Raw genomic sequence first — 13,449 nt, forward strand, 5'->3', positions numbered from 1 at the left:
CAATAATCTTTGCTGGGAGCTGACAGGAATTGCTGTTCCACTGCCCTGGGGTATCCTGGCTTGAGGCGAGAGCGCAGCCCCGCCCAGAGCCCCCAACCCCTCTGAGAGCTTTTGTAGCCTCTGTTTGTCCATGTCCCTGTGGCAGAGGCTGCCCCGACATCTGCCCTGGAGCTGGTCCAGCTGCTGGACCAAACAAGGCATTGTCCAGCCTGCCTTCCCCCAGCCCCGACCGCCCCAGCCCATCTTCCATCGCTCTGCTTCCTTTTCCTGCCCCTGCTCCCCCTCCGCTCCCTTCCCTCGGGCATTTTTATTGGGAATGTTCTTGCTGTTCTCACTGCCCAAGCATAAGCTGATCCCCAGGGGAGCCTGTGGAATGTAACCCCTCAAGCACTAAATTCCTTCCCCTGTGCCAAAGACACGGGTTTGTTGTTGCTGCCCCTCCCGCCGAGCACCAGCTCCATCTCCTGCTCCTGCCCAGCGGCTTTGCAGAAATCCAGGGCTGGGTGTGGATTGGAGGCTGTGGCGAGGGACAGGATAAAGTTGCTTGTCTTCCACCCTTGGTGTCTCAGTGTTTGTGATCTGGGAAGTTCTCAGGAACCTGGAACAATGGCAGATTATCTGTTGTGGCAGGGTATGTACCTGGAGATTGTTTTGATCTGAGTATAAATCTTCCTTGAAAGTACAACTGATAGAAAAAAATGTAAAAAAAAAAGGAAAATGGAAATAATAAGAAAAAAACATAGTAAAAAAAAGGAGAGAAAAAAGAGAAAAAAGAGAAAAAAAAAGAGAAAAAAAAGGAAAGAAAAAAAGGAAAAAATGAGAAAAAAAGAAAGAAAAAAGAGAAAAAAAGAAAAAAGAGAGAGGAAAAAAGGGGAAGAAAAGAAAAAAGAAAGAAAAAAGAAAGAAAAAAAGAGAAAATAAAAGAAGACAGAAAAACTAAAAACCAAAACGCCCGATCCTCCCCCTCCGAAGGGACTACAACTCCCACAATGCCCCGCGCAGGCGGGGGGCGGGCAGGGGCCGTGGCCGCGCGCTGATTGGCTGCGGGGCGGGTCTGTAAAGGCGGAGGGCGCGCGGAGCGAGCGCCATTTTGGCCTCGTGGTCGGGAGTGAGGAGGACTCGCCTGCGGCCGCTGCACTTCGCTGGGTGAGTTGGCGGGGGGGCGGCGAGAGCGGGGTCTGGGGATCCCCTCGGGGGCTGCGGGGAGCGCGGGTGTGGGTGGAAAGGCTGGAGGGCTCGGGAGGGCTTAGCGGGGGAGTTCGAGGGTTTCCGGGAACGTTGTGAGGGGTCCCTGAAAGGACTCGGGGGGGAGGTTGAAGGTCCCTGGAGGGTTTTGGGCGGCTCTGATGGGAGTTTTGTTTTCTGAGAAGATTTGGGGTGTCCCAGGTGGGCTTTGGGGCTCTCTGGGGAGGTTTGGGGTTCCTGGGAGGCTTTGCGGGGACCTTGAGGCAGTTTTGGGGTCTCTGGGGGGTTTAAGGTGTCCCAGACGGTTTGGAGGGCCCGTGGGGGGGATTGGGGGTCCCTGAATAGGCTTGAGGGGTCCCAGGTGGGTTTTGCGGGTCACTGAGAGGGTTTGGGGGGTGCTGGGGAGGGATGAGATCTCTGAGGGGATTTGAAGGGACCTGGAGAAGGTTTTGATGGGTCGAAGGGGGATTTCAGAGGTTTTGAAAGGATTTTAGAGGGTCCCCTAAAGCCCAGCAGTGGGGTTCAAGGGGTCCCCCAGCCCCCAGGGGAGGGGTCCTAGGGATGCCCCCAAAATCCAGAGGGGGAGATGTACCACATCCGGGTAAGGGGATCCCAGTGCCCCCAGTATATCCCAGTGACCTCCCAGTTACCCTCAGTATGGCCCAGTAACCCCCTCAGTGACCACCCAGTGTGTCCCAGTGACCTTCCACTGCCCCCCAGTATGGCCCAGTGATCCTGCAGTGAGCACCCAGTAACCCCCAGTATGGCCCAGTAACCTGCCAGTGTCCCCCCATGTGTCCTGGTATCCCCCAGTAACTCCCCAGTGCGCCCCAGTTCCCCTCCAGTCCCTCCCAGTGCCCTCTCAGAGGGCCCCTGAGAGCCTGGTGAGGGGGGGCACGGAGAAGGGGAAGCCTGGACAGTGGGGACCCCTGGGATCCCCTAGGACAACAAAGTAGAGAACCTGGAGAGGGGGAATTTCTGGGAATGCAGTATCCCGAAGGCGAGAATCAGAGGAGAAGGGAGCCTTGGGACCCCCAACACTCCCAGCATCTCTAGGTAGAACCCCCAGCATCCCAGACAGGGGAGACTCTCTGAACCCTAAAGGGGGGAAACCAGAGAAGGGGAAATCTTAGGAGAATTTTTTTGGGCTCATCTTCATATTTTAGAGTATTTTTTAGGTGAATCTCAACTTTATTCAGTTTGGGGGGGCAGGAGTCTTCTCACTCTTTCTTATAGGCTTTTGCCTGAATCTCGATGATTTGGGTTTTTCTGGGCTAAATCTTGGTGTTTTGGAGGTTTTTATGGTCACAGGATGCCCAGTGAGTTCTAGAGATGGACTTGGGCAGGAGGAACCCCCAAGCCAACGAGCTCAGCCCTTGTTTTCCCCCCCATCAGGATTTGTCCTTCCCAAAGCTTGGGCGGATGGAGGAGGAGGCTGCGAGGAAGAGGAAGATGCCTTGGGCCCCCCAGGCAGGTGAGGAGGAAGTCAGTGTCCCTTTGGGCGGGTGTTGTGCTGGCTCTGTCAGCCCAGCATGGCCCCGGCTGCAGGACAACCCCGCTGGCGCCGCCGTCCTGCCGGGGCCGGAGTTGGGGGGATGTCCTTGGCCTTCCCTGTGGGCCGGAGGCAAATCCCCTGCCTGTCCTTGTTGCTTCCTGCCCCAGGCCCCGAGCTGAGGAGGGAGAGCCCGGAGGACAAATCCCCCCGTGAGACCCTGGTGGGAGAGGCCGTTTTGAAGGGCTCCCCGGCGCAGGAAGGCAGCGGGGAGGAAAAGGGCCGGAGATCCCCCCGCAGGAGGGGCTCCAAAGCCATCCCAGGGTGCTCTGAGGAGGAAAGAGCCAGCCTGTGCCGGGAAGGCGGCCGGAGCTTGAGGGGGAGCTCTGACCTGGTGGTCCCTGAGCAGCCTCCCAGCAGGGAGAAGCCCTTCAGGTGCTTGGAATGTGGGAAGAGCTTCTTTAGCACATGCCCTACTGTAGGGAATGTGGGAAGAGCTTCAGGACACTCCACCTGACAACACAAGCACATCCACACTGGGGAACGTCCCTACATGTGTTGGGAATGTGGAAAGAGCTTCAGTGACAGCTCCAACCTTCTCAGACACCAACTCATCCACACTGGGGAACGGCCCTACACGTGTGGGGAATGTGGGAAGAGGTTTCAGACCAGCTCACATCTCCTCAGGCATGAGCGGACACACACGGATGAGAGGCCCTTCCGCTGCACCGACTGCGGGAAGGGCTTCAAGCACAACTCCACCCTCATCACCCACCAGCGCATCCACACCGGGGAGAGGCCCTACAAGTGTGGGGAGTGTGGGAAGAGCTTCACCCGCAGCTCTAACTTGACCCAACACCAACGGACCCACCAGTAAGAGAAGCCCCACCAGTGCCCCGACTGCAGGAAGATCTTCGGCCGCTACTTCCACCCCGAATGAAGCCCCTGATGGGGAGGCAACCCCTGGAGTCCAGTGATTGTCAGTCCATCCCTTTCCACCACAAAGGACCAGTCCCCTTTCCCAGGGGCAGGTTCTGACAACAGAACCCTTCTTCGGGGGTGTGTGGAGATTCCTGCCTTGGCTGGGGACCCCCCCAGGGTCACTCCTGGAGGTTCAGAGCAGAGATCTCCCCACCAGCGTTGGTCTGGGGGAGTTCCATCTGTCTCTAATTAAGAATTTCTCGTTTTGTGCCAGCTTGAGTAGAATTGCTTCAACAATTGCTTTAGTGTAGAGCACTGTCCTATCTTATCCTGTACTCCTGGTAGTTTTAGTGTATATATTGTGCACTAAGTAATTCTGATGAAGATCTTTTGTCTGATCATTTGTATCCCTAAATAAATTCCTTTTTATCAATAGATCTGATTTGCCATCAATAAAACCTAGGGGACCAAAGTGATTCAGTCACACTTCTGTAATTTCTGTAAACTGAAACTGTTGGCATGATCCAAGGTTGAGATTGGATCCAGCAGCCCCCAGCACCCCACAGGAAGTTGGGAGCTCAGAGGGGCCACCCCCCTTTCCCAGCCCTCCTGTGCCCAAAGGCTCCCATGGGACCGTTTATCCCACCACACTACCCCTGCTCTTTGACCCTTCTCCCTGTTCCTCCCAGTTTTTCATAGTCCACTCAATCCCCAGCCCCAATTAGGATCACTCTGGGGGTCCCAATCCCCATTTTTCTCCCCTCTCTCACCCCTTCCACATCATCTCCCCACTCCCCAGCCCTCTCATGCTCAGTTTGGGGGTCCCACCCTCCTCTTTCCCCACTCTCCTGACCTCTCCCACTTATTTCCCATCATTCTCAATGGTCCCCCCCTCCACTTTTGGGGGGTCTCACTCCCCTCCCACTCAGTTTGGGGTCCCACTACCCCTTTATCCCCTCTAACCCTCCCTTTTCCCACCGACCTCCCCCTTCCCACCCCCCGCTCACCCGAAAGCTCCTCGCCCAAAGCAGCTGGGGGGGCTCCCAGCACCACCAGTGCCCAGAGAAGTCCCCCCAGAAAAGGGGTTGGGTAAGGTCCTGGGGGGGCTTTGAGTGTGTTTGGGGGTCCTCGGGGAGCTCTAAGAAGGTTTTGAGGGGTTCCCAGCACCTTTTGGGATGAGCTGGGTGCCTACTGAGGGGCAGGTGCCCTCCCAAAGCCCCCCCAGAGTGGGTTTACACGGGGGAAACAGGGGAGTCCCTATTCCCGATCCATCCCGGAGCCAGTTCTGCCCCCCCCAAACTCGGCTCCACCCCTCGTTATCCACCCCCCCTCCCCCACTGCCCCCCAATAACCAGGACTGGGGAGAACTGGGAAGCTTTCCTGGGATCAGGAGTGGCAGCAGGGGAGGGGGGGACACACGACCCCCCAAAATCCTCACAGGGACAGGAGGGGTCCAGGCTGGGCCCGAGGCCCCGGGGAGGGGCTGCGGCCGCCGCCGGCTCAGGAGCTCTGTGGGGAGAGAAAAGGGGGTGACAGCGGGGTGGGGGGTCCCCGGGGGGGCACAGACGCTCTGGGGGGACACACGACCCCCTGGGACCCCCCTCACCTTCTGGCGCAGGTAGAAGCCGAGCCCCAGCGCCAGGGAGACGAAGGCCAAGAGGAAGCCCCCGGCCCCTCCTTGGCAGCAATTGCTCAGGCTGATGGAGCCCGGCAGGGCCGGGGCCGCCGGCGGTGTCCGATCCCGGCAGGAAGCGGGGAGGGCCCGGCGGGGTCTGAGAGAAATAAATCAAGGCAGAACTCTCTCTTTCTTTTACCCTCTGGGCAGTGACCATCAAGAGCTGTCCCTGCTTCACAGCAGAAGCTCCACACACCTCAACAAAGTCTGTGGAAGAATCTACTCTATCAAAGTTGGCCCTGGGCTTTTATGCTTATCCAGTGATGGATCTCCAGTCACATATTCCCAGGCCAGTGAGCAGCTGATCTGTCAAACTCTGCTTCCAAAAGCAGCATGTGTGTTGGAAGGTTGGGGAACCAGGCTGGGTTTGGCACAATTCAGCACTAAACCAACCCCTTGGCACCAGCAGTAACTCCCCACAGAGAGCTTGCAGTGCCTGCATTCTCCCATCAGATTCTTTTCCAGGTAGAACATCCTGCTACAAGGGGTCTGTTACTACCCACCCCAGAAAGGGGGGGGTAACCAGGTTCTTATTAATAAATCCCTTGGGGTGGATTAGAGTGAAATGAAACTAAATAATCAGTGTTTGAAAACATATATATGTAGGGTTTATTTTAGAACAATTTTGTTTCAAAGGTAAACAGGTATGTTGCCATTTTGGGTGTTATCATCTCTATCTCTCATCTACAGCAATATGGCATAAAGAGAACCTTTAGGGAAAATGCATAAGGGAGAGAAAGGAAAGGCAGGATAAGGGTGAGGGAGAGTAAGGGAAGCAAAGCTGAGAGTGGAAAGATGTCAATAGTCACCGCCCACGGGGTCCAGCGATGGAACTTGAGAGTTGCAGCTTCCATGTCTGTCAGTTGGAGTGGTGGCCTTGATCCGTTGGGGGTGGGGGAGGGAACCCCCCAGACTCCAAGAAGTGATGAGTTATATCCATGGATGGTGTCCGGGCCATGCCACGAACCCCCAACATCTCCTGGGCCTGCGCAGAGTTCCCGTGAGGGGCCTGGGAAAAGGGATTTTCCTGCCTTTCAGGATTGGCAGAGGGGGGATGGGCCTTGATGGGCCATCAGAGGTCTAATGCAAAAGTCCTGCAGAAGCCTGCAAGAGTCCCTTGGAAATCCTAGAATGCACAAATCATGAACCATTTCAGTCTCTGACACCACCCCGTGATTTATGCATTCAATAATTTCTCTTTTGTTGTTCACTGTGACCCTTCTTTGTGGGCGGTGCCTTTCGTGTAGTGAACAGAAAGGGAGAAGAGTAAAGAAAAGAAAGAGAGAGCACAAATCCTTTCCCAATGCAATGCAATTCCCCCCAAAAAACCCAAACCTTACAGTAAAATAGTAAGCATATGGAACATAATAGGATCTCAATAGCTACAATCAAATTTCCTAACATTAACAAAGTTACAAACATCAGGATTTAATCCTGTCACAAATCTAATTTTCATTAGCCACTGTCTCCGCCCCGTGAGTAACCAGGGTATCTTTTAATGCGTGTTGGGTGTGAGGGATTCTATAATAATGTGTCTGTTAGAGGGGCCAATGTGTCTTGAAATTAGACCTGAAATTACACATCAGTTTTTATGCAAATACATTGAGTTACTTGGGAGTTGGTAAAAGGCTTTCTTAAATTCTCTTCACTTTCTTTTCTTTTGCCCAGATTTAGTTTAATTTGTTAATATTTTGAGAAATTTAGCCAAATATAAAATTTGATGCCTTCTGAGGCAGCGGGTTACTGCATCTAATGCATATTTGTATGACTCCATATTTTGGAATGTATGATAATATATTGAGAAAGTTAGCCCAGGAGCTCATGAATATGCAGCAGGGTGGGACATTTGCAACCCCTGGGACGGCCCATTGGTGACAACACATCTCACCTATGACATCACACCTCCCCATGACATCACAGCTCCCTGACATCACAGCTGACGTCACATTGATCATATGATATCACATCCTTCCTGTGGCATTACACCTCCCCTGTGACATCAAATCTCTCCTATGACGACACATCCATCATATGACATCACATCTCTCCTGTGATATATCATCCCTCTGACATCACATCCTCCCCGTGACATCACAGCCCACTGTGACATCACAGCTCTCCTGTGACATCACATCCTTCCTCTGACATCACATCTCCCCTATGACATCACATCCATCATATGACATCAGATCTCTCCTGTGATATCATATCATCCCTCTGACATCACACCCGCCCCGTGAAATCACATCATCCCTGTGACATCACATCTCTCCTATGACATCACATCCACCATATGACATCACACCTCTCCTGTGATCTCTTATCATCCCTGTGCTGTCACGTCCTCCCCGTGACATCACATCATCACTTTGACATCACAGCTCCCCTGTGACATCACATCCAGTCACATCCAGATCCATCCCAAGGCTGGGTGTGTGTGAGACAGGCAGAACCACAAATGCCTGCACAGCCCAGAGCAGTCAGTGTGGGGCTGTGCTTGCTGCTGCAGAGACCCCCAGGGAACAAACACAGGCACTTGTTTGGGGGGGGTGTCCCTAAGGAGGGCACTTGCCTTATTATTGCTTATTCTTTGTAATATCTTATAGATCTCTCATACAACACCTAAGGATGGATTCTATAGAATATGTGCCATAGATATTTGGGTTGGGTCTGGCTGAGCTGCAGTTCAGTTCCCCACAGCAGCCCTCCCAGGGCTGGGCTTGGCATTGGCAGCTGGAAGGGTGTTGAGAACACCCCAGTGTTTTGGCCACTGCTGAGCACAGCACCAACACTGGGACATTCCTTCCTTAGCTGAGGGCAAGAGCCTGGCAGGGGACCCAAGTAGGCCAGCTGAGCCCAACTGACCCAAGGGACATTGCAGCCCATGGGAGGTCAGCTCAGCTCTAAAAGCTGAGGCCCGGAGCAGGAGGGGGGCATTCATTGTCTGATGGCTGCCTGCTGAGGAACCGTCCCGCGGACCCAAGCCCTGCTCCTGGGGAGTGGCCGACCATGGCTGCTCATGGGAAGCAGAGAACAAACCCTGCTGTCTTTTGCTTTAAATGAACTGCCTTAACCCACGAGTTGTTTTTTTTTCCACCTTACTCTCTCCCCTGTCCTGCTGGGAAGGGGAGTGATAGAGCAACTGGGAGGGCACCTGGTGTCCAGCCAAAGTCAACCCACCACACACCTGAACACTTCCAGAGACTCCACCACCTCCCTGGGCTACTTGTTCCAATGCCTGAACACTCTCTCAGGGGAAAAAGGTTTCTTTAATATCTAAGATGAACCTTGCTCAAAGCAATTTAAAGCCATTTCCTCTCTTCCTGTCACTATAGCCTTGGCAGAAGAGACCAACCCCCACACCCACTAAAACCTCCTTTCAGGGCATTGTAGAGAGCAATGAGGTCCCCCCTGAGCCTCCCCTTCTCCAGACTCAACAAGCCCAGTTCCCTCAGCCGTCCCTCAGCAGACATGTTTTCCAGAGCCTTCCCCAGCTCCGTTCCCTTCTCTGGACACGCTCCAGCCCCTCAAGGGCCTTTTGGCACTGAGGGGTCAGAACTGGACACAGCACTCCAGGTGGGGCCTCAGCAGTGCCCAGCACAGAGGGGTAATCAGTTCTCTGCTCCTGCTGGCCACACTCTTCTCCACAAAGGCCACGATGCCCTTGGCCTTCTTGCCCCCCTGGGCACACTCTGCCTCATATCCAGCTGCTGTCAAGCAGCACCCTCAAGTCCCTTCCTGCTGAGCAGCTCTCCAGCCCCTCTGCCCCCAGCCTGGAGTGTTCCAGGGGGTTGTTGGGAGCCAAGGGCAGGCCCTGACACTTGGCCTTATTGATCCAGCCTGTCCAGATCCAAGAGCATGTTCCAGCAAGGACATGGTGGAACCTCATGGAACCAAGGACCATTGTGACACTGCAGGGCCTTCTAGAGCCAAAGGAGCCCTGGGAAACTGCGCAATCTCATGGAATCAAGGCAGCACTGTCACCCTGGCAAAACTCTTGGAATTCAGGGCCCATTGTGACACTGCAGGTTCCCATGGAACAAAAGGAACCCTGGGATGCTGCAGAAACTCATGGAACCAAGGACCATTGGGACATTGAGGGGGCTGATGGAATTTGGAGACTATTGGGACAATCCAGGGCCTCATGAAATCAAAGGAATTCTGGGACACTGTTGAACCTCCTGGAACCAAGGGTTCCTGCTGACATGTGTGTCCTCCTGGAACCAAGGGAGCCCTGAGATATTTCTGAACCTCCCAGAATCCAGGGGCCATTGGGACCCTGCAGAACCTCCTGCATTCAAGTGCTCCTTGTGAAACTGCAGGCTCTCCTGGAACCCAAGGATTCCTGGAACACTGCAGAGCTCACAGAACCAAGGGGCCACTGTCCCACTGCAGCTCCTTCTGAAGCACAAGGAACCCTGGGACAATGGGAAATCTTTGAGAATCCAAAGGGCATTTTGGGACTGCAGGGCCTCATGGAACTAAAGGAACCATTGGAGACTGTGGAAGCTCATGGAATCCAGGGGCCAATGGGACATGTGGGGCCTCCTGGAACCAAAAGAACCCTGAGAATTTTTGTGGGAACAAGTTAAGGCAGCAGCAGCTGCATTCAGCTAATCAGGATCCAAAAGGAGTGTTTTGGCCTTGACTGGTGTTTTCCATCCAGAGAGTGCTGTTTGCCAAAGTGGAAACCACTTGGAACGCTCTGCATGGCAGCCTGTGTTTTTGTCTGGTGGCTGAACACAGCCAGCACATGAGGGGAGGGGAATGTGTGGGATCAGGGCACTGCTTTGGGGCCATGCTGGGAATTCCGGTGGACTAAAAGACAAAGCCCAGGCGCTGTTTCCAAAGGAACCCCAATGAAAGGGGGACACCGGAAAGATGGGCGGACAAGTCCTGCAATGGAACTCTGTGTGTGCAGCCTCATTTTCTCCTTCAGTGCCCACAGGAGAGGGGGCAAAAAGTGGGGGTTGGGACCCCAAAAGTGTTCAGAGGGGAAATGGGGGATTGAGGGGACAATGGGAACATGGAAGGAACAGGGAGAAGGGTGGAAAAGGGGGGGTGGTCTGGTGGGTCGGATGGTCTCATGGGGGTCTTTGGGCACAGAGGGGTTGGGAAAGGGGGGTGGCCCCCCTGAGCTCCCAACTTCCTGTGGGGTACTGGATCCAATCTCAGCCTTGGATTATGCCAACACTTTCAGTTTAGAGGAATTACAGAGGTGTAACTGAATCATTTTTGTCCTCCAGGTTAAATGATGGTAAACCAGATCTATTGAGAGAAATTAATTTATTTAGGGTTCCAAATGATCAGACAAAAGATCTTCATCAGAATTATTTACTGCACAACAGAAACACTAAAACTACCAGGAGAACGGCATAAGATAGGACAGTGCTCTACACTAAAGCAATTGTTGAAGCAATTCTACCCAAGCTGGCACAAAACCTGTAATTCCTAATTACGGTTGGATGGAACTCCCCCAGACCAACATTCATGGAGAGAGATCTCTGCTCTCAACCTCCAGCAGTGACCTTGGGGGGTCCCCAGCCAAGGCAGAAATCTCCACACACCTCCCAAGAAGGGTTCTGTGAGAAGAAGCTGCCCCTGGGAAAGGGGACTGGTCCTTTGTGGTAAAAGGGATGGACTGACAGTCACTGCACTCCAGGGGTTGCCTCAGCATCAGGGGGTTCATTCGGGGTGGAAGCGGCAGCCAAAGCTCTTCCCGCAGTCGGGGCACTGGTAGGGCTTCTCTTACTGGTGGGTCCGTTGGTGTCTGGTCAAGGCAGAGCTGTGGGTGAAGCTCTTCCCACACTCCCCACACTTGTAGGGCCTCTCCCCGGTGTGGATGCGCCGGTGGGTGACGAGGGTGGAGTTCTGCTTGAAGCCCTTCCCGCAGTCGGTGCAGCGGAAGGGCCTCTCATCCGTGTGCGTCCGCTCGTGCAGGAGGAGATTGGAGCTGGTCGGAAACCTCTTCCCACATTGCAAGCACTTGTAGGGCCGTTCTCCAGTGTGGATGCGCTGGTGGGTGAGCAGGCCGGATTGCTGCCTGAAGCTCTTCCCACATTCCCCACACTTGTAGGGCCGTTCCCCACTGTGGATGCGCTGGTGTTGGGTCAGGTTGGAGCTCTGCCTGAAGCTCTTCCCACATTCCCCACACTTGTAGGGCCGTTCCCCAGTGTGCGTGTGCTGGTGGGTGAGGAGGTGGAAGCTCTTCCTGAAGCTCTTTCCACATTCCCCACATGTGTAGGGCAGTTCCCCAGAGTGGATGTGCTGGTGGGAAAGGAGGTGGGAGTTTCGGCTGAAGCTCTTCCCACATTCCTTACAAGAATAAGGCCGTTCCCCAGTGTGGATGCGCTTGTGGGTGCGGAGGTTGGAGCAGAAGCTGAAGCTCTTCCCACATTCCCTACACGTGTAGGGTCGTTCCCCCGTGTGGATCTGCTGGTGGGTGAGGAGGTGGGAGCTACAGCTGAAGCTCTTCCCACATTCCCCACACGGGTAGGGCCGTTCCCCAGTGTGGATGCGCTGGTGTTGGATCAAGCCCGAGTTATCACCGAAGCTCTTCCCACATTCCCCACACCTGTAGGGCCACTCCCCGGTGTGGATGTGCTGGTGTCTAATCAGGTTGGAGCTTTTCCTGAAGCTCTTCCCACATTCCAAGCACTGGAAGGGCTTCTCTCTGCTGGGAGGCTGCTCAGGGACCACCAGCTCAGAGCTCCCCCTCAAGCTCCGGCCGCCTTCCCGGCACAGGCTGGCTCTTTCCTCCTCAGAGCACCCTGGGCTGGCTTTGGAGCCCCTCCTGCGGGGGGATCTCCGGCCCTTTTCCTCCCCGCTGCCTTCCTGCACCGTGGAGCCCTTCAAAACGGCCTCTCCCACCAGGGTCTCACGGGGGGATTTGTCCTCCGCGCTCTCCGTCCTCAGCTCGGGGCCTGGGGCAGGAAGCAAGAAGGACAGGCAGGGGATTTGCCTCCGGCCCACAGGGAAGGCCAAGGACATCCCCCCAACTCCGGCCCCGGCAGGACGGCGGCGCCAGCGGGGTTGTCCTGCAGCCGGGGCCATGCTGGGCTGACAGAGCCAGCACAACACCCGCCCAAAGGGACACTGACTTCCTCCTCACCTGCCTGGGGGGCCCAAGGCATCTTCCTCTTCCTCGCAGCCTCCTCCTCCATCCGCCCAAGCTTTGGGAAGGACAAATCCTGATGGGGGGAAAACAAGGGCTGAGCACGTTGGCTTGGGGGTTCCTCCTAGAACTCACTGGGCGTCCTGTGTCAATAAAACACTCCAAAACACCAAGACTCAGACAATAGCAAGAAGACCCTCGCCCCCCCAAACTGCAAAACGTTACAGCTAAGTCAAAAAATACTCGAAACTATGAACATGCAGCGCAAAAAAATAATCCCAGAAATTCCTCCTCTCTGGTCTCTTCCCTCTGGGGTTCAGAGGGTCTCCCCTGACTGACCCTCTGACTCCTCTGGGGTGTTGGGGGTCCCAAGAGTCCCTTCTCCTCTGACTCTCACCTTCAGGGTGCCATATTCCCAGACATTCTCCCCTTCCACGTTTTCCACTTTGTTGTTCTGGGGATCCCAGGGGTCCCCACTGTCCAGGTTTCCCCTTCTCTATGCCCCACTTTTCAGGCTCCTGGGGGTCCCAGGGCTCCTCCCTCTCTGTGCTCCCCCCTCCAGGCTGCCAGGGGTCCCCCAGCTCCGCCATCTCCCCGCTCCGCCCTCCACACTCGGCAGCTCCCGGGCTCCCCACCCACCCCCGGCACTCCGGGGGGCCCCAAACCCGCTGTGTCCCCCCCGCCGGCACCGGGCTGACAATGGAGCCGGCGGGGCCTGACCCAGCAACACCAACCCCCACCGTGGGGGGGACCCACATCCCCCCACCCACCGCCGGGGCTCTGCCCCCAACCCAGCCCGGCACCCCCAAAAAACACCTCCTGCCCACCCCCAAGAGCCACCAGAAGAGGAGAAGCAACAGCAAGAGAACAATCAACCCCCATCCCATGGGTGCCCAGGAAGGGGGAACTCCTCCCAAATATCCTGGGGGAGCGCAGGGGGTCGTGACACACTCGGGCTGCCAGCACAGATTTCCCTGCAAAGTCTGCAGTGGGTCAAGCTCTGCAGAGGAGATTGTGCCACATGCATGGGATTGCAGAGGCTCCCTCGGGTCCCCAGCAGGA

General features: G+C 55.3%; 1 protein-coding gene across 1 annotated transcript; it reads right to left on the reverse strand.

The window, feature by feature from the left end:
- Window positions 1–10,958: 10,958 nt before the first annotated feature.
- Window positions 10,959–13,145, reverse strand: LOC108643536 (zinc finger protein 239-like). Its single transcript, XM_029961349.1, has 2 exons — window positions 13,053–13,145; window positions 10,959–11,939 (listed from the first exon to the last, which is right to left on the reverse strand). Exons 1-2 carry the CDS (start codon window positions 13,143–13,145, stop codon window positions 11,022–11,024), a joined length of 1,011 nt encoding a protein of 336 aa, XP_029817209.1. The 3' UTR covers window positions 10,959–11,021.
- Between the last annotated feature and the right edge of the window lie 304 nt (window positions 13,146–13,449).

This window comes from Manacus vitellinus, unplaced genomic scaffold (genome assembly GCF_001715985.3).
Source record: "Manacus vitellinus isolate BGI_N305 unplaced genomic scaffold, ASM171598v3 ctg7180002428136_pilon, whole genome shotgun sequence".
NCBI lineage: Eukaryota > Metazoa > Chordata > Aves > Passeriformes > Pipridae > Manacus > Manacus vitellinus.